We start from the raw sequence: 22062 nt of genomic DNA, 5'->3' as shown, positions 1-22062 counted from the left end.
GGTAATTTGCCACAATATTATATATATATATATATATATATATATATATATATATATATATATATATATATATATATATATATATATATATATTTATTTATTTATTTATTTATTTATTATTTACTTATTTATTATTTTTTTTCACACATAGCCATTCACCATGCCACAAGCCCAGGCTGTGCATTACCCACCAACGAACTCTGGAGCAGTGATTCGGACCCATCGCCAAACCCGCGAGTTTGGTCTCCCGACTTATTCAGCGATTGTGATGACCCAGAATCGTCGCCCTCGCCACATACTCCACATTGCTCAGGCATGCCCCCCGATTTCGACCCTCGACCGTCAAGAACACGCCGCTATAAACGTGAGTTATTACTATTATTTATTTATTTATTCACATTATCAACGCCGTTATTGAAAAAGAGATAGAGAGAGAGAGAGAGAGAGAGAGAGAGAGAGAGAGAGAGAATATATATATATATATATATATATATATATATATATATATATATATATATATATATATATATATATATATATATATATATATATATATATTCACGCCTCTTAAAAGAAAAGAAAAAAAAACATTTTTTTTTGTCTCCCACCAGGGCAACCATATCGACTGCTAATACAACGACAGCGGCAACAGCAGCAGCAGCAGCAGGATGCCCAGCCAACATCACCCAGCTCACCAATCAACACACGAGTCAGGTCTCCCGACATGTTCAGCCCCACGCCAGATTTTGAACAGGATTTCTCACCTAAAACACCCCCATACTTGGCGGACGATGACGATTCCGACCCCGAACCGCCACCACCAAGAACCCGCCGCTACAAACGTAAGTTATTTTTTTTTTTTAATTATTATTATTATTATTATTATTATTATTATTATTATTGCGAGTGCTAGAGAGAGAGAGAGAATCATATAGACACCTCTTAAAAGGCTATTCCTTCCAGGGCTGCCATATCGCACTCTAATTCAACAACAACAACAATGCGAGGAACAACAACAACACGCACACGCCTCGCCCAGCTCCTCGGTCCATATGCGCGTCAGATCCCCCGATTTGTTCGAAAGTTATAGCAGCGACCAGTCAACATCATCGCTTCGGCGTGGGGGGCAGCATAGGGAACGTGAGTATTTCACATTTTTTTTTGTTTTTGTTTTTTGGTGTTGTTATGTGATCTCGATCGCACCACTCGCTCAAAAAAAAAAAAAAAAAAAAAAAAAAAAAACAGACGAGGGCATGCCAATATTAATGCTATTTTTTTTTTTTTTTTTAAGACATCTCAATCAACAATCAACACACTCACACACAGTTATTAATACCTCTTTTTTTTTGCAGACGCTGACAGTGACTCATCATCATCATCAAACCCAGCAGCCTCATCACCAGAGTCGGTCGACTCACCACCACCACCACCACCTTCCCCGTCCCCTCCCCCTCCTCGGGATATTGAAATTGTGAACATCATTCGCAATTTCAATGGGGCTTACACACGATATTCATTTAGCGTGCCAGAGCACGTGCGGGGTGATCCAGGGGCTTATTTACGAACATATCGCGCATTTTTCATTAATTTCGTCAGTGGATTGTTTACTTTAGAACATCCACATATACGCATCTTCCCTGATTTCACGTTTGGGGTGCGGAGGCTCAACGTAGAGCCCGACGATGATTTTGATCCAGTAATGCACATGCGCGGGGAAATGCGTGCCATAACTCAAGAGGAAGTAGAACAGCTTGTTAATTTGTGGGTCGAAGAGATCGACAATAAACTAGAGGAGTTGCTAGGGGAACAGGAAGGGTCGAGTGTCGGGATAGAGTCGATTTTGGGGTTTTACATAAATGTGGCCCTTATCGAACACCCAATTCGACTGGGTTCATTCGTAGATTACCCGGCCAAGTTACGGGGCAAAGGCCACGTATTCAACCCCCGAGGGGAAGCCAATATTTGCCTTATGCAGTGCATCGCCGTGCACAAATGTTTGGCCCGCGGGCTCCTTTATAACGACATCAAAACTCGGGCCAAATCTGGGCGATGGTGTCGCCGACAAGTAAGATGGAGTAATAATATAGGCACCCCGGTATCTTTTGACGACATCGCCAAAGTCGAAGATTTAAACAGGTCTTCTATATTTATTTATGTTCTGGTAAAAGGAGATAATGGTCGTCATTACATTAGTTTGGCTAGAAAAGGCCGTGGGAATTTTAAGGATGTCATATCTTTACTTATGCTGGAAGGCCAACATTTGGTCCTCATCAAGAACTTTACCAAATATGTGCGTAATATGAGGTCTCATTCGGAAAACATCCCAGCTGATTATGACTTTTGTCACAGCTGCCTCATCGCCCTCCCACCCCATCAAATGCTCGAGCATGAATCAACTTGCGAGGTCAAACAAACGTTGCATTTTCCTCCCCCTGAAAAGAAAATAGAGTTTAAACATTTCGGGCGAGCGTACGGGCCAAGCCACACTTGTTACTATGATTTCGAGTGTGCCCTGCAAAAGGATAGGCCACAGGGCATAATCGAAGCACGTCACAGGGCCATTGCATATGCGTACATAATCATAGACCGTCGCTATAATATCGTAGAAAAAGATTTCTACCTCGGGCCTAATTCTGCAACCCATTTTGTTAATAAACTATCCTCCTCGTGGCCCAGAATAACGCGAGAACAGCCATATTACCATCTGCACATGTCCAATGAGCAAATGGAAAGTTACAAGAGTCAGACCATGTGCGAGATATGCGACGAACCTTTCGGGCCCAAAATCGTCAAAAATAGACACCACGACCATTCACTGAGCGAACATAATTACTTAGCCGCCCTATGCTCTCGCTGCAATCTCCAGTGCAAAGATGGCTACAAATACTTGCACGCATTTTCACATAATGCAGCGTATGATTTAGGGGTTTTGTTAAACGAGTTAGGAAACGTGCCCAAACGCAACGTAGACATTATGTCCAAAGACGGGTGTAAATTTATGAAAGTTGACATTGACTTTCTTAGATTTATGGACAGCTTAGCCTTGCTCAATGGGTCGTTGGCCAAATTAGCCAAGGAACACATCGACAGTGGCAAACCTACGACGTTCACTCTCGCCATGTTAGATAAGGTCCCTGCTGAGGCCCATAATTTATTGTTAACTGGCAAACAGTCCTTTTGTTATGATTACGTGTCAAATTGGGATGTATTAAATGAACCGCGGCTCCCCCCCAGAGATGCATTTTTCAATACCTTGACGCAGGAAGAGCTCCCTGAAAAAGAATACAAACAAGCGTTGGAGGTATTTAAATTAGCCAAGTGCCGCAATATTGGCGAATATCTCGTCTTGTATTTAAAAGTTGATACTGGCATTTTAGCAGACATTTTCACGGTGTGGCGACGCACTATGTTAGATCTTTATAGATTAGATATTGCATATTACCTCTCTTTATCTAGTTTCGCGTGGGACGCCTTCCTGTTCAAAAGTAAGGTGGTGCTAGATCCAATATCAGACCCTAGAATGTATGACCTCATTCGAAGGAATTTAAGAGGAGGCTTCACCTCAGTTGTAAAGCAATTGTCTACCGCCGAGAACCATTACACCGGGGCGGGGTCTAGCGAGGATGGAACCCACATCCTCTATCTAGACTTCAATTCACTCTATGCTACGTGCATGAGTGAAAAGCTCCCCACTGGCGGTTTCCGTTGCCTAACTGACGCCGAACGCGATGAAATGCTATTGCAGGGTTTGAGAAATATTGACTGCGATCAAGAGCGCGGTTATTGGATTTTGTGCGACACTAAACAAGTTTCCCCCGACGTAGCTAGATACACTGACGACCTGCCATTAATTTTAGCACACGCCGACATCGTGACGGAACAACTGTCAGAATACAGTAAGTCGATCCTAGTTGCAGAAAATCGCAAGCTGCCGCGCAATAATCGAAAACTCATTGCCACCCACGAAGCACAACGCGACTATTTAATTAGTCTAGATTTCCTTCAGCTTTTAATGCGACTAGGGGTGGAAGTTTCGCGCGTGCACACTATCTTTGAATTTGAGCAGAGGGCACACCTCAAGTCCTTCGTAGATAGTAATATTCGCGAGCGCACAAACTCGACCGGTGCAATTAAGTCTAAGGCATTTAAACTTGTAAATAACGCTATATATGGCAAATCTTTAACGAATTTGGAGCGTTATGCCAATAAATACTATTTAACCACAACTCGCAAACAGTTCCTCAAACACGCTCGCAGCCCGTTTTTCAAACGAGCGACTTTGCTGAGTGAGGACCGTGTCGTTTGCACAACCCGCAAAGATTCGCTCACTATTGATACGCCCACATATCTAGGCTTTCAAATTCTTCAAATAGCTAAAAGGCGGCTATATTCCTTTTGGTACGACACGGTCAAAGCAAAATATGGTGACAAGGCAAAACTGCTCTACACCGACACTGACTCGTACATTATTCAGCTTACTTGCAGAGATGCTTTTGAAGAGCTTAATAAGGCCCCGCTCATACGCCACATTGATTTTAGCAATTTCCCCGAAGATCATTCTCTATATTCAATCGCGCGAAAGGCAAACTGGGTCTTTTAAAGTCCGAAGTAGGGTCTAAAATTATAACCCAGCTCGTTGCCCTTAAGCCCAAAATGTACTCGCTAGTGACGCTGGATAAACAGCACATTTGCAGATGCAAGGGGATCACACGACGTCAGCAAGCTGGGCTAGAACACTCATCTTTCATAGACGCCCTTGAAACAAACACAAGTCGGAGGTTTGTGACTAGGACTATTAGAAATGTTGGCGGGCAAATGTGCACATGCGTTACTGTCAAGAGAGGCTTATCCGCGTTTGATGATAAGCGATACGTAATAAGCCCCACTGTTTCACTCGCTTATGGTCACCCCGATATTCCACACGATCCAGAGGATGAGGAGGCAGTCATTAGTGACTTAGAGATGGATGTGGACGCGCAGGAAAATGTGGAACAAAATATACGCCCTGCAGGACGGCGTCATTACCCAATTTTCAATATGTGGGCCAAGAGAGATTCATTGGCCCAAAACCTATTCCCAAACTTGCTGTGAAATATGCTCGCTCCTCTGCATTTAAAAAAAAAAAAAAACTGTTTGCATTCTCACATTAGTGCGTGTTATTGTTTTTATTGTTGTTATTATTTTATAATGTTATAAGGGATGTTATTATTATTAATATTAATATTAATATTATTATTATGCCTATAGATTTAAGCTTGTAAATATGTATATATTATGTTTTTGTTTCAATAAACAAACAAAAAAAAGTACGTATTTTTAATGTTTTCTTTGTCACGCCCTAAGCTTGTATATCTATCTATCTATCTATATAAATATATATATATATATATATATATATATATATATATATATATATATATATATATATATATATATTATTATTATTATTATTATATATATATATATATATATATATATATATATATATATATATTATTATATATATATATATATATATATATATATATATATATATATATATATATATATATATATATATATATATATATATATATATATATATATATATATATATATATATATATTATGTTTATGTTTCTATAAAAGAAAGAAATGCATGTTTTTTTTTTTATATCCCCCATATATATATATATATATATATATATATATATATATATATATATATATATATATATATATATATATATATAACATTCCACAGTGTGCATATTAAACAGTAGAGACTCAGCCCCCAACATGGAAAGACCTGATGAGATAATATCTCAAGCCCATCTTAACATCTTCAGGGAACCATGTCGGATGATAATAGCAGGTTATTCAAATGCAGGGAAATCATTTTTATGCAACAAACTCGTGCACAAGTACCATGAAACATTCGCTCGAATAATTATATGTGGTGGGGGATATCCCGAGTTGATGAACAATCCACGAATTAATAGAAAAATTGTTGCTCATTCGAGCATTATTGATCCTTTGGATGAGCAAATGGGTAATTCCCCAATGCTGATAATAATCGACGATCTCTTTACTGAAAGCGCAAATTCAAAAATTGTTTCTGATATTTTCACCAGGGGGCGTCATCATAACATCTCTGCCATATTGATCACGCAAAATATATTTTTCCCTGGAAAATATTCTAGGAACATAAGCCTAAACGCCTCGCATTTCTTATTAGTCAAATCAAGAGATCTTTCTCAAATTGAGACTTTGGGACGTCAAATATTTGGGAAAACAGGATTCAAAGAAATTTCTAGAAATATATAAAAAGGTCATAGCCAAACCCTATGGTTATTTATTTGTAGATCTCGGGTCAAGCACACCCGCCAGCATAACTTTGCGCCGGAATATTGTCGAAGAGGAACCATTTGAAATAGTTTATCAATGGTGAGCAAGAAACAGCAAATACTCGATCGAGTTTATAATGATCCTACTTCCACTGGGGGATTTGGAGGCTTGCAGAGATTATATAAAGCAGCTAAATTACTTAATTCTGACATAACACTGGCCGATGTGAAAGATTACTTAAAATCCTCAGACGCATATACGCTGCATTATTTACAACCTAAAAAATTCGCGCGTCGACGAGTTTTGAGTCCTAAACCACGGGTTTATGTGTCTGTTGATCTAGCAGAAATGGGGAAGTTGGCAGGGATGAATAATGGCATCAAATATCTGCTCGTTTGTGTGGACATATACTCCAGGTTTGCTCAAGTAGTGCCGCTAACTAGTAAAGACGCGAACATTGTGTGTAGGGCACTAAAATCTATACTAGAGACACCTCACTCGCGCGGGGTGCGGAAAATTAATTCAGATCGAGGGGGCGAATTTTACAACGCGCGTGTGAAAAAGATGTTGGCCTCTAAGAAAATTGTGCTGTATAGTGTATTTTCTCAGGAAACAAAAGCATCCATAGCCGAAAGATTCATACGCACTTTGAAAACTAAGCTTTACAAGTATATGACTTCGCACAACACATTGAAATATATAGGGGTGCTGCCTGACGTTGTAAAAACATATAATGTCTCGCCACACCGAGGGTTGGGGGGCAGAACCCCCAGAGAGGCGCATGCTTTAACAAAACCAAGAGAGATTGTTAATCTATTCAACTTAATGTATAAAAACCCAGGCAAAACATCGCGGGGCATCATTCCACAGCTGAAGGTTGGCGAAACAGTACGCATTACTTTATCTGATCGCGTTTCGAAATTTAAAAAAGGTTTCAAACAGCAGAATACGCGAGAAATCTTCACAATCGCGCGAGTGGACAATAGCCAGAGGGTCCCTTTATACTATTTGAAAGATTTGAACGGTGGCAATATTGACGGAGGGTTTTATAGACAGGAACTAACCCTCACCCATTTGCCCGCCGCCTTCAATATTGAAAAGGTTTTGAGCAAGAGAGAAGTCGACGGTCAGTTGCAATATAAAGTCAGATACGAGGGTTATGATCAATCATTCGACCAATGGGTCGACGCCGATGACGTACTGAAACTATGAAGGAGCCTTTAGTTCAGAAATACTGGGATCTGATAAGACTATTAGCCGGTCTTAAGTACTCCAGCAGAAAGAAATTAATTTAAAAATTCAAAAAGCCACACATAAATTGCCTATCGGAAATATTTAAAAATCTTTTAAGAAATAAATTGCCCGTGCCTAGCGAGGTTTTAAAAAAACTGAAAAAATATAGTTCATTAATTCGTGTTGTAGCTTGCAAGAAACCTTCCACGGCAATTAAAAAAAAATATTAACTAGCAAACGGGGTGGTAATATCCTATCTATTCTCCTTCCCATTGCCGTTAATCTGTTGTCGCGTTTATTTACCAAATGAGAGAGTATTATTTAGTCCCGCAGAAAATAATGGACGAGCGAGTGCCGGCCACTTTGCCGACAGTGCCAGAGATATCGATGCCAACGCCCCCGCAACAGACAACTGAGAACGCCCAGCCCGAAAGATCTAATCCTACTGTAGCACATCTGATAAATCTGAGATTAAAAGCGATACATCACGAATATGCAAGGGCACTTTTAAAATATTTCGACGAGAGCGGGCTTGTTAAATGGGACGTTAATGGCAATATAATGAGTCCTGTGACTGGCTTGCATATAATTAATGATATTATATATGGGATGACGGTCCACAATGCTTTATTTGCCCCTACTAAACTACCTCTTGCAAAATTATTTTTTAATGTGGCTTCAATTCCTATGGATCTATTTAGAAACACTGCGGCTCGCAGACAGGTTAACGATGAGGGAATTAACAGGAGACGGGGCGTGGCTGTTTCGACCTCTGACCTCCCTCAAGGTCGGTGGTCGCGGGGATCGGGTCGCCCCCTCGTGCTTGGCTTATTAAAAACAAATTACGGCGATTTGAGCATTTATTCATTGCCCACCTGTGACCCGGTACTGATGCCAGAATGGACACTCACATTATATACGCGACCAACGTTGCCAATGCAGATTTGTATCCTGATAACATTCCCAGCTCTTTTTCAAATCGCTTGTATAAGGATTTAAATTTGAATCCCAAGCGCGCCTATGAAATGTGTTTACAGAAATTATTGCTCCCCACATCTCATTACGTGATTATGAAAGACGATCTAGAGAGTTATGTGAGGGTTGGTTTAATATGCACCAATGTACAAATGACGGGCTTTAAACACACCTATTCGAAGTTTTTACTGAAAAACAACATTTTGGCAGGAAGCATAAAGGAAATTAATAATGCAATTAACAATGAAATAGCCAATATATTGTCAAGCAAGGAATTGAGTTTTATAGATAAAGCTTATAAAAAGCTGTATCCAAAATATGGAACAACGTATATAAAATACGATTCAAGCCATAATCGCAATAAATTTAGTGCCGTATACAGCGACGCCATAATGTCGCAGTTCCAAAGACCAGGTGAAGAGGTATATAATATGGTTTGCCGAATTTCGCTATCGTTCGGGCGTGCGATCGGGAAGGTAATAGGCACCGAGACAGGTGAGGATTATGTCATATATTTAATCAGGGGTATAAAATATGAGACAGGCAAGGAAACTGATTTATGTGTCTACCCACCACAGCCGAGAGGAATGATGGATAATTTGTGTATTTATTGCGACAAAATTATGCCTACGAGTTATGGTGATCAGTTAGTCAATATACTGGACGTTGTCTCTTTAAATGGGAGTGACGGTGGTAATAAGAAGTTATATAAACCTCTGAACACTTCAATTGTCGACAGTGTGAGCATTACAATGACCGATCAAGAAGGCAATCCTGTTTATTTCGATGCGCGAGGCTGCACGATTGCAGTTTTGCATATAAGGCCGACTTTGGGGGTTATATAATTGAGCGTTGAAGCCTATAATCTTCATTACCTTGCATCTAGTTGCAAAATGCGCGTCGATTTTACCCCGCCGTCGGTGGAGGAGTTATTAATACTCCTAACGCCCCCCGTTTCCGGGAGAGGGGGCGGTTTAGGGGACGTCCGCATTTTTAACAGTACTAGGCGTCATGTGCGAGGGGGTGGGATTTTTAGTTTCATAACTGGACTGGCGAAGCGAGCGGCACCATTCTTGATGAGAACCTTGGCCCCTGCTGCATTGAGTATGGGCCAGGATGTCGTGCAAGACATAAACAGTGGCGAATGCACATTGAAACAGTCGCTCAAACACAGAGGCCTAGAAACATTAAAACATGTTGGGAAGCAAATTGCGGGTGGGCGGGTCGTTAAGAAAAAAAAAAAAAGGAACAGAATGATTAAGACAAAAAACAAAAAACAAAAACAAAGCAAAACAAGAAATTTGTTCAGGAAAATCGACGGAGGGAAATATAATGACGTGTTTGCTTAAAAATTGAATCACTCTCGAAACAACTATTGACAAGATAGCATGGCGGGGCTGCAAGTACCACTGGGGAATTATGCCGCTGCGATAACTGACGCCTTTCCCAAGCCGTTCTCCGCTAGGATGGTAGAGGCCACTATAGCCTCGCGTCAAACTATTGATGTTTTGCCAGTAAATACTGGGGGCAATAAATTTAGAGATGCGTATCTTGAATTTAACATTAAAGGCGTGAATGGCCACTTTCTAGATATGTCGTCATTGGCTTTGGAACTATCGCTAGCAGTAACGGGCGAAGATGGAGCTAGTGCGATAGGGGATACAGAAAATGTAACAATTAGTAATGGTCTATCACAGACTTTATTCAAATCTATAGTAGTGTATTTCAATGAGACTGTGGTCGAAACTAACTCTCTATTCTCATACTGGAGTTATATAAAGCTGCTGACTACTATTTCGGGGTGCGAAGCTGAGAGATATCGGAAACTAGCGCATTTCTTTAAAGGTAATGACCCCAGCAGATTTTCCAACGACTATTTTGCTGCAATGACTGAGGAAAGGGAGCAGCAAATGACTGAGATGAAAACTATGGGTGTGCACACATGCTTTAAATTATTGGCGGATGTTACTACAATTAGCGAATACGTTCTGGATAATGTGGATGTGCGCATTCGCCTAGAACTGAACCCGGATAAATGGATTATTCATAGCGAAAGGGATAATGCAAACTTTAAATACCATATTAAGATGGCGAGGTTGTGGATAGATCGCATAATGCCATACCCGGCCGGCTTAACGGCCATTAATAAGGCATTGATACAAAATAACACCCCGATAACATATACGTTTAACAAAACCCTATTAAAGACTCATATACTGGGCACAGGACAGCGGACAATTACAATGGATCAGCCCTGGGGAACTGTAGTTCCCGAGCGTTTATACATGATTATCGTAGATATGGAGGCAATGTCAGGAGGCTATACCCAGAACCCATTATATTTTGAGAATTGTCAGCTCACGAGTGTATTTATAACTCTGAATAGCACTACTTTATTTAATATTGCTTGCGCTTTTCCACACAACTGCGCAAAATTATATTATACGACGCTACAAGCTTTAGGTTTCGATAATGCCCACACGCTATCCTATGGCGCATTTGTTAACGGTGGCACTATACTGGCTTTCAATTTACAGCCCGAAACTATAAAGGACGCAATGCCCCTGGAAGTGTCTGGTAACCTGAGAATTAGTCTAGAATTTAAAATGCCTGTGGTGGGAAATAAAGTCATTTTGCTTTATGGCGGCACCACTGGCATCCTGAAAATTAATGCGGAACGTAGAATAGTTTGTGATACGAGAGCGTAAAAAGCTATGAATTGTCTTGAAATTAACGAAGCGCTGAATGGGGTGTTGGGTCGGGAGGTGCAATATCTGGGATGTTATCTCGCCAATGATGCAAGAAAAATTTTGAAAAAGATCTATAACCATCCTGTGGTATTTATAATTAATACACTAGATGCAGAATCTGCAGATACAATGGGTCATTGGGTTACATTTTGTATAGCCAAAGCAATGACTAAGACAGAAATTGTCATTCTTGATAGTTTTGGAAACCCGAGAATTGAAACGTATTCGAAATATTTTAAGGTTATATTGAATAGCTTTGAAAAATATGATTTGCACATATTCAATGACAGATACAGCAGTTGGAAACTTATTTCTGCGGGAACTATGCCTTATACTTCACCTACTATTTATCCCATCTAGGGGTGGGAAAAGCGCTTCGGAAATTTGCGCAGGATTTTAAATATGAACAACACAGCAAAAATGATGCTTTGGTTGTGAAATTTACGTATGATAACCTGAATATGCCACTCTGTCAAACAACATTTTGCCTGGGAGATGATTCCCAGGATGCGTGCTATAACCTGTGTGAGCAGGTGACCTAGCTTGCCTGAGGGGATGGGGTGTGGCGGGGGGTGAGGGAGGGGGTAGAGGTTTTAGGGGTATATATAAGCCCATTGAGGCCCATTGACTTAACTTGTCCACCGACGAACGCCCTTGGTTCTGGTCATCATTAGAAGCCCACAAGCGAAGTTTTTTGAAAATGTAATTTGCCCGTGGTGAGTTTTTTTTTTTTTATTATTATTATTATTATTTTATTTTTTTTTTTATTATTTTTATTTTTATTTATTTTTTTTTAACATAACTCTGATATAGGTGAGAACGTGTGTGTGTGTGTGTGTGTGTGTGTGTGTGTGTGTGTGTGTGTGTGTGTGTGTTTTTTATGTTTCTTGTTTGTGAATATAAAATTTTATTAATGTTTTTTTTTTTTTTTTTTTTTTTTTGCAGAATTGTTGAACGGTTGCTCAAAAATTGAGGTGACTGGTGGGATCAATTTCAACTTTGGGACTGCTCTCATCCTGCCAGCTGGGGTGACGCCCCATGATGTAGCAGATATATTGAAGAGTAGTGGTGGTGCCAATGTTCTGCCGATGTGTCAAGCCCCCAAAACTTCATCAACTTCGCCTACGACCTCGCCTACGACCTCGCCTACGACCTCGCCTGAGACTACGGAGATGCCAGGGCCAGTGCCAGATGTCGTTGTGGCCACTATGCACCCCAAGCCGACGGTGCCCATGCCCCCGCCTGAGACGCGGCCGGTGCCAGAGCCCCGCCCCGCGGCCCGCCTTGTTGTTGACTCTATGGATTCACGGGTGCCGACCCAGGCGGGGCCAGGACCATTCCCAATAACGGCAACAACAACAACAAAAGAGCCCATAGCTAAGAAGGCGAAGAGTGGAGAGATGGCTCTGAAAACGAAGGCAACAACAACAACAACAACAACAACAGAGCCCATAGCTAAGAAGGCGAAGAGTGGAGAGATGGCTCTGAAAACGAAGGCAACAACAACAACAACAACAACAACAACAGAGCCCATAGCTAAGAAGGCGAAGAGTGGAGAGATGGCTCTGAAAACGAAGGCAACAACAACAACAACAACAGAGTCCAAAGCTAAGAAGGTGGCGAAGAGTGGAGAGATAGCTCTAAAAACGAAAGCTTCGACAGCGCCTTTGATGAAGGACATTGCAAAGCCAACAAGTCGCCCTGTACAAGATTGTCAAATAACCTGGGAACAGCCTGCACAGGGGCCCGCACCGGGGCCTTGTCGGGCTAGGCTATCTACGCGAGGCCAACGCAAGAGGACGACGACGACGACCCCATATGATAAGAAGTCGAGCAACCGCGAGGCTTCCCCCCAACCATCCACCTCGGGATATGTACCTCCAACAAGACGCCCTAACCCGCCTCCCCCAGCGACCCGCCAGCGGGAGGCAGTTACCCACATTAGCGAGAGTGAAGACGAGGAAGCCCGACAGACCCCCCAGAAATTAGCGACGGTGTGCCGCGTAACCCCTATGGCACCTAAGACACAAGAGCTGAACACGGGGGACATATTGTCTTCGCAGACCTTAAACGCCGCGGTCGAACTGTTTAGTGAAAATCAATCGTTAGCCATGGAAGAGTTGGGCCTGGCTACGATTGACATGTTCACTTCACAGTTCGAGCCGGTGGAGGGATTCGATGAAGAGGTCTCGGACCTCTTCGAGTGTGGCCAGAGAAAATTCTATGAGCCAGACTATGTAGAGCCCACTCCGACCATGGACTTGTTCACGCCGACCATGCACGAAGCAGCTTTATTGTCCTCGGGCGTCATGCGAAAACTTAATTAAATGAATGTATTGCAGTGTCATGTATATATATATATATATATATATATATATATATATATATATATTCTAGTTATGTGTATTGTAGGTTTTATTTGTTCAATAAAAAAGAACTAACGATGAAAATAAATAATGTTTTTAATTTACCGGTGGGGGGAATATCTATAATACTGAATGAATGAATGAATTATGTCTTTTCTGATGTTTGCTCTTTCCTATGAAAAAACAAAAACAAAACAAATATTTGATAATGTTCTTTCCTCTAAAATTAAAACATAAATACTTGTTTCTATATGTTTGGATGAAAAAAAAACATGAAATAATAATACGTTGTTGTTTCCCAGATCTGAATAATAAGCAAACTCCCGATCTTAATAATTAAACTATCCAGTGTTTGGAAATAAAAATGGAACTTGCATATATTTTTTTCTGTCAATTATCTGAGTTTCCCCATAGACGAAAACGGGACTCGACCGCCCGTGAAGATGTTTTCTGTGAAACGGAATATAGAGAAAATGGGGACAATAATCTGGAGTAAATGAAAAAATATAACTCGAGTCTTTCTCATTTTTATTTTTTACCTGATTATTGAAACCTTACCAAATGTAAAGACAAAACCCTTTATTTCAGATACACTTCTCAGCAGGAATTAAAAAAACCCAGATATATTGTATTTACATAAAAAAAAAAACACGCACACGCACACATATACTAGCGCCATTAAATACTCCAAAAAACGTTTATATGCCTTTCACCAGTGCATTTTTTTGGTTTCCAACTATTGTACATTCATCCTCGGTACCTCTCATAAGTAGAGACCCCCTCATTGAGGCCCTAGACTCATCTTAAAAGCTCGAGACGAATCGTTCAAGAAAACAGGTTAGGATAGGGCACCAGTTCCTCAGGTACACCATTGGTGGTGGTCCCCCCGGGACCCCAGGGGGGACCACCACCCGACCACCGCCAGCCAGCCAGGAGCGCGCTGACTGTGCCCTAACCTAACCACCCAAATAAGAGGAATGGACGATCTGGCCCAACAGGGTCAAGTCGGCATGGAAGTGCCCAACCGTGTCTGAAATTTTTTTACCTCAATCTGTCTCCTTATTCACTACTTGTGTGGGTGTGTGTGTGTGTGTGTGTGTGTGTGTGTGTGTGTGTGTGTGTGTGTGTGTGTGTGTGGGTGTGTGTGTGTGTGTGTGTGTGTACTCACTTAGTTGTGTTTGTGGGGGTTGAGCTCTGGCTCTTTGATCCCGCCTTTCAACCGTCAATCAACAGGCGTACAGATTCCTGAGCCTATTGGGCTCTATCATATCTACACTTGAAACTGTGTATGGTGTCAGCCTCCACCACATCACTTCCTAATGCATTCCATTTGTCAACCACTCTGACACTAAAAAAGTTCTTTCTAATATCTCTGTGGCTCATTTGGGCGCTCAGTTTCCACCTGTGTCCCCCTAGTGCGTGTGCCCCTTGTGTTAAATAGCCTGTCTTTATCAACCCTGTCGATTCCCTTGAGAATCTTGAATGTGGTGATCATGTCCCCCCTAACTCTTCTGTCTTCCAACGAAGTGAAGTTTAATTCCCGTAGTCACTCCTCGTAGCTCATACCTCTCAGCTCGGGTACTAGTCTGGTGGCAAACCTTTGAACCTTTTCCAGTTTAGTCTTATGCTTGACTAGATATGGACTCCATGCTGGAGCCGCATACTCCAGGATTGGTCTGACATATGTGGTATATAATGTTCTGAAAGATTCCTTACACAAGTTTCTGTAGGCCGTTTTTATGTTACCCAACCTGGCATATGCTGCTGATGTTATCCTCTTGATATGAGCTTCAGGGGACAGGTCTGGCGTGATATCAACCCCCAGGGCTCTCTCTCTCTCTGACTCTTTAAGTATCTTATCTCCCAAATGATACCTTGTATCTGGTCTCCTGCTTCCTACCCCTATCTTCATTACATTACATTTGCTTGGGTTAAACTCCAATAGCCATTTGTTCGACCATTCCTGCAGCTTCTCCAGGTCTTCTTGAAGCCTCAAGCTGTCCTCCTCTGTCTTAATCCTTCTCATAATTTTGGCGTCGTCAGCAAACATTGAGAGGAATGAGTCTATACCCTCTGGGAGATCATTTACGTATATCAGAAACAGGATAGGTCCAAGCACAGAGCCCTGTGAGACTCCACTGGTGACATCACGCCATTCTGAGGTCTCACCCCTCACTGTAACTCTCTACTTCCTATTGTTTAGGTACTCCCTTATTCACTGGAGCGCCCTACCAGTTACTCCTGCCTGTTTCTCTAGCTTATGCATCAACCTTATATGGGGTACTGTGTCAAAGGCTTTCCAACAGTCCAAAAAAATGCAGTCCGCCCATCCTTCTCTTTCTTGCTTAATCTTTGTCACCTGATCGTAGAGTTCTATCAAGCCTGTAAAGCAAGATTTACCCTCCCTGAACCCATGTTGATGGGTTGTCACGAAGTCTCTTCTCTCCAGATGTGGTACTAGGTTTTTTCTCACAATCTTCTCCATCACCTTGCATGGTATACATATTAAGGACACTGGCCTGTAGTTCAGTGCCTCTTGTCTGTCAACTTTTTGTATATTGGTACTACATTAGCAGTCTTCCATATTTCTGGTAGGTCTCCCATTTCCAGTGACCTACTGTATACTATGGAGTGTGGGGCAAGCAAAGTGCTCCTGCACACTGTTTCAATACCCATGGTGAGCTTCCGACTGGCCCAACAGGTGCTTCTTGACCTCATCTCTTGTTATTTCGAACCTTTCCAAGATCACCTGGTTTGCTGCCACCTCTCTTAGCGCCGTGATATCTCCCTGTTCTATTGTAAAGACCTCCTGGAACCTTTTGTTGAGTTCTTCACACACCTCTGTCATTCTCTGTGTACCTGTCCTCGACCACCCTAAGTTTCATCACCTGTTCCTACACTGTTGTCTTCCTCCTGATGTGACTGTGTAGTAGCTTTGGTTCGGTCTTGGCTTTATTAGCTATATCATTTTCATACCTTTTCTCAGCTGCTCTTCTCACACTGACATACTCGTTCCTGGTTCTCTGGTATCTCTCTCTACTTTCTGGTGTTCTGTTATTACGGAAGTTCCTACATGCCCTTTTGTTCAGCTCCTTTGCTTTCATACATTCCCTATTAAACCAAGGATTCTTCCTTTGCTTCTCTGTTTTTTTCCTGTCGGGCTGGGACAAACCTGTTTACAGCCTCCTGACATTTTTGGGTGACATAGTCCATCATGTCTTGTACGGACTTGGTTTCGAGTTCTGTGTCCCAATGTATATCCCATAGGAATTTATTCACCTCCTCATAGTTTCCCTTTCGGTACGCCAGCCCTTTGTTTCCCAGTTCTTTTTTGCGGGTGATAATTCCTAGCTCAACCAGGTACTCAAAGCTCTATACACTATGATCACTCCTTCCCAAGGGGGCTTCCAACTTAACTTCCCTTATATCCGACTCATTTAGGGTAAATATCAGATCAAGCAAGGCTTGTGGGAACCGACCTGTGAGATTTATATTTATTTAATTTATATGAATTTACATTTACGTTAATTTGTATACTTCGATAGCAATTTGTATAATAATGAGTGGACTGTATTTCTGCAATAATCTCATAATCTCACAAATCGATCTCTACACATTAGGGGGGGTTTATATTAATTAAATTTATATATATGCAGCCAATCAAACTACAGTATTAGACTACATACATTGAAGAGGTTCCTCATCTTATAGTACAGCAGGTTAGTCCACCAGGTATAACTAGGGTGTAGACACCACATTTTCCCTCTTTGAGGTAGCTTCCATCACCCTGGTAACTGATGCACAAAGCATATGCTTCCTCGTCTTGACCTGTCAAAAGGGCGCTAGCTGTAAAGCCAGAATCCTATATATGACAGGTATATCAGAGAAAATACTGTACATGGAACAATGAAGACCTGGCTTAATTACCTTTAGTTTGAGGCTACCACGTGCTCTAACCGGGTCACCCTATATAATGACATTAATGGCCATAAATGAAAGATACATGGGTTTCGGAAGAACACTTAACTTGATTTGTTGACAGCGTGTTGATAATGGTACACCTTTGGTTTCCATAACACTACGTCCAAGTAAAATTAACAGGAGCCGAATTTGCTCCCGTGAGCCTCTGGTCTTAGTATAAACAATAACAATGTCTAACACTCCATACTACTGACGCTACTGGCCGACATTGTCCAGATATAATAGGAGCCGAATTTGCTCCACGCGTCTCGGAGGTGACAACAACAATGGCTGCCCCTCCTTCCTCCCTGACGCCTGGCTTACATTGTCCAGATGACAGAAAGCGATAGAAGGGTCACATTTACTCTACTTTAATACTGATAATTAAGTTAATTTATATGAGATGGTTTTATGATGGTAAAGTTCAAAGACTAATGTATTTAAGAATAATTCCCACCATAATAGGTGGTGAATATAATAGTATGTGGTGATGATATCCCGTTTTCTTTAGACGGTAATTCCACTACAAGTTACGTTTTCTATGGGTTAACTTGTTTATACAACACAGCTATTAATATCTGTCTGTATGATATTATTTGGTGTCGGATTTTCCGACAAGGCTGGTTGATCCCCTCTTCTCATTCTTGTCAGTCTCTTGACGTGTTGACTTACAAAGTTTCTTGTTGCCACATCCAGCAGCTTAGCTCTCCATGTGTCTGGTCCTCCATGTGGGTCTCTGTTCTCCCACTCTATCTTCCCATGGTTGAAGTCTCCCATAATTAGAAGTCTGGATCCGTTCCTGCTAGCCACAGAAGCTGCTCTCTCTATCATATTGATGGTGGCCAAGTTATTTCTATCATATTCCTGTCTGGGTCTTCTGTCATTCGGTGGGGGGGTTATATATGACTACTACTATAATTTTCTGTCCTCCAGTTGCTATGGTGCCTGATATGTAGTCACTGAAACCTTCACAGTTCTGAATTACCATCTCTTCGAAACTCCAACCTTCTCTTAGTAGCAAAGCTAAACCACCTCCTCCTCTCCCTTCTCTCTCTTTCCTCACTACATAGTAGCCCTGTGGAAACACTGTATGTATGAATGTGTTTGTGTATGAATTTACGGGCTTATCCATGTTTATATGTGCACATGTGTGCTCACACGTATGCAGACGTGTGAATATACGTGCGAATACATATATATACGCGCGTATATTAGGCAGTCACTCGTATATTCCATAAAGGCAATGCCATCACACATGATTGAGATGCTGTTAAGGGTTGGAAACACCTTCGGTTCGAACCCGTGTTCGATTCCGCAGAACAAGGTAGTGACCTCACCGTCACACAAACGTCTCCACCGACCTGTATACATCCCGTACTGCTAAGATTCCCCCAACGTCCAGAAACTGTCGTACTAAAGCGCCCTTTTATCCTAACCTACCAGAGGACCCAAAACAGAAAACTGGACAGTACGTCAATTTCGCGAGCCACTCCCATTTTCTAGTACGACGATTTTTTGGCCTTAGGTGGAGTATACGTCAAAATGCGACGTGCTATTAGCATGGGTTACTAGTCATATTTCCTGTTAATGTGTAAGTTTTGGTACCAGGGAATGTGAGAACAGGATATTTAGATGCAAGATTCATTAATTTTCATTCAAAAACTATTCGTTTCGAATCATTATAACGAGTTGTATATAATGATCCTCTGTTGGAGTTCTGTTAATGGTCATAGAAATGTTTCCTCTGACTTGTGTTGAGGACGCATGGGGACACAATGTGTTCAGTGCCTTCTGTCTCATACTTACCGTCCTATGATACCGTCAACGTTCTGTGACACACGACTTCCGTCCAATAATACCGTCAATACCGTCTCACGCGACAAGCTGTTAACCTCTACTGCTACAAATTAAATTAACTTGATCACACAACACGGCATTTAGAGGATCTAAACCCATCCGTGAGCGCTCGTTAAAATATCGTGCTGATGAATACAAAATCACCCAAAAGCCAATTAGAGAAACTATATGATAACAAGGTTAAGATGATACTGTTGCTGATTAACTAAGCTGTTATCGTAATTCTCTCCAAATTATTGGGTCACGTGGACCAATGTGGGTTACGGAAGACACATACTGCCAGGACACTGAGACGTTAAGAGGGATGAAGGATACAGTATGTGTCATGAATAAACAAATTAATCACTGATTTTCAAAGTAACTAAGTCTAAGTGTGATGAAATAAGACAACAAATTCACCAAAATAAACCACAAACATTTCAGAGGAAATAACAGGTAACAAAAATAGAGTTAGGAAGCTGGAATTGTAAATTTTGTAAAAGAATTAATATTTATTATTTTAATGGTCAAGTAATTTATAATTGTAACTTTTATCACTGTAACTGGCAACTTAACAGTGACTTTTTACGATTAAAACGAGATAATTCATCATATGATTAACTCCTGTATGATCAACAGTCCTGGTGTGTGACACATTAACTCCTGCATGATCACCAGTCCTGGTGTGTGACACATTAACTCCTGTACGATTACCAGTCCTGGTGTGTGACACATTAACTCCTGTATGGTTACCAGTCCTGGTGTGTGACACATTAACTCCTGTATGGTTACCAGTCCTGGTGTGTGACACATTAACTCCTGCATGATTACCAGTCCTGGCGTTTAACTTATATATTACATGAAAGGATTCAAGTCTCCGTTAAGTTAATAAGATGTGATCCGCCTATAGGAGAGCAGCTTTGATGTTTGGTGTAACACCTTAGTAAATAGAACTCCCAGACTCTATACCTGCTCTATCACGTACTCTCTTTAGAATTACCTGGAGACCACCAAAGTTAAGCACTCACGATCAGCTTGTATATGACGTGAATTGGATCTCGTAATAAACCTATATTATATAGAGGATGAGCCAATTACTTACGTCAGGCGATTAGTCTATAACAAAAATTGGTTCGAACTTCTACCTGCAATCTTTTAGGAACTTTAAGAAGCGTTCATTGCCATTTAAATGTTTTTTTTTAATGATTAACGTTTTTACATATTGAAATTGCAAGTGAAATTGGGATTTTAATTGTGGTCATGTGTGTGGTATGGTGGCAAATGGTAGTGTTGTGTGTAATAATATTGGTTATGCGTGGTGTGAGGGGGTTGTTACAACTAGCTGGCGTTGTTGTAACAACGTCGTTGGCACCGCCCCGGGCAATGTGTTATGATCTCAGCCTGCAGGAGAAACGAGTCTCCCTCCTTGAGAGTTATTCAGCAAGCCTGACCTAACTAGAAGGTCTAGCAAATATTGAGGTGATAACCCATATGAAAAATGGTATGGTGGATTCAATGAACAATTTGAGATTATGGGCAATGAAGAAGAAAACAGATAAATGACTGGCTAGGAGATGTGGACATTTTGCTGGAGGCGTGAGGCTCGCTTCCGGAGGACCTTGACCTCACTTGAGTGCCAGACATGGCAGGGGAAAGCTGCGCTCCGTTGAGCTCCCGCCAGAAGGGAACCCCTAGTGATATATCTCGAAGAGAAGAAAAGTGTGCAGACGTACCAGCTGTGGAACCGAGCTGGGAACGTTGTGGTCTCAAGTCCTGGTCGACGAAGTGTTTATTAAATCGCCCAGAGGCATTATTGTGGACCATGGAAGCGCCGTGACCAGACGCCGTCAGAGGGAGAGCGCCCTCGACCAGTTAATCTGTGGTAAGCACGATATACGCCAGTTCATAGTGATTGCTTGTAGTTGGTCGTGTGCCCAGCGACAGTAGCGATGTTTATTTATAAGTTAGACATGTTTTAATAAGGCAGAAAGCCTGAAATAGGAGAGTGGAGAGGGAGGAACACGGAGCGACGTCCGTCCCCTCTGAGCTCTGACAGACGACTGAGGGAGCCCGGCTCCTGACGGAGGAAGACCCTCCCAGCGAGTGAGGACCGCCGCCAGGCGAGGTGGAGTATGGACCCGCCCAAAACGGGGGAGTACACTCTCACTGTATGTAGAGGACAGATAGAGGTTTGAGGCAAACATATTGTGTGGTTATTTTTGTTTATGTGTTAAAGGGGAACATTTTATTGGAGTGTCGATGGGTTGCAGGTTTGTCTTTGGGGGAAGAAGTTGCTGAGAACTTCGAAGCCAGCACAGATGAAGTAGTTGATGAGACTCCAAGGTAGTGGAGCAGAGGACCTCGAGCTGTGAGGAGAAGCAGTGAAGAGGAGTGTCACGTGCTTCTGTAGAGGTGGTGAAGCACCATAGTTGCTCGAGGAAACTTCATGGTGTAGCAGCCAAGAGAGCTGTGGAGGACCCTAGCAGAAGGGTGAAGCACCGTAGTTGCTCAAGAAAACTTCTTGATAGCAGCCTGGAGGAGCTGCAGAGGATCCTGGTAGTGAAGCCCGGAAGAACCTAAAGATATTAGGGTAGTGAACTTCCAGAGGTGGAAGG

At 41.7% G+C, this 22062-nt stretch overlaps 1 protein-coding gene across 1 annotated transcript; it reads left to right on the top strand.

Moving 5' to 3' along the window:
• The first annotated feature begins 6423 nt into the window (after nt 1–6423).
• On the top strand, nt 6424–7539 carry LOC138369015 (uncharacterized). Its single transcript, XM_069331859.1, has one exon. It carries the CDS (start codon nt 6424–6426, stop codon nt 7537–7539), a length of 1116 nt encoding a protein of 371 aa, XP_069187960.1.
• Nucleotides 7540–22062: the final 14523 nt, after the last annotated feature.

This window comes from Procambarus clarkii, chromosome 3 (assembly GCF_040958095.1).
Source record: "Procambarus clarkii isolate CNS0578487 chromosome 3, FALCON_Pclarkii_2.0, whole genome shotgun sequence".
Lineage (NCBI taxonomy): Eukaryota > Metazoa > Arthropoda > Malacostraca > Decapoda > Cambaridae > Procambarus > Procambarus clarkii.
This window is presented reverse-complemented; position numbering and strand designations above follow the sequence as displayed.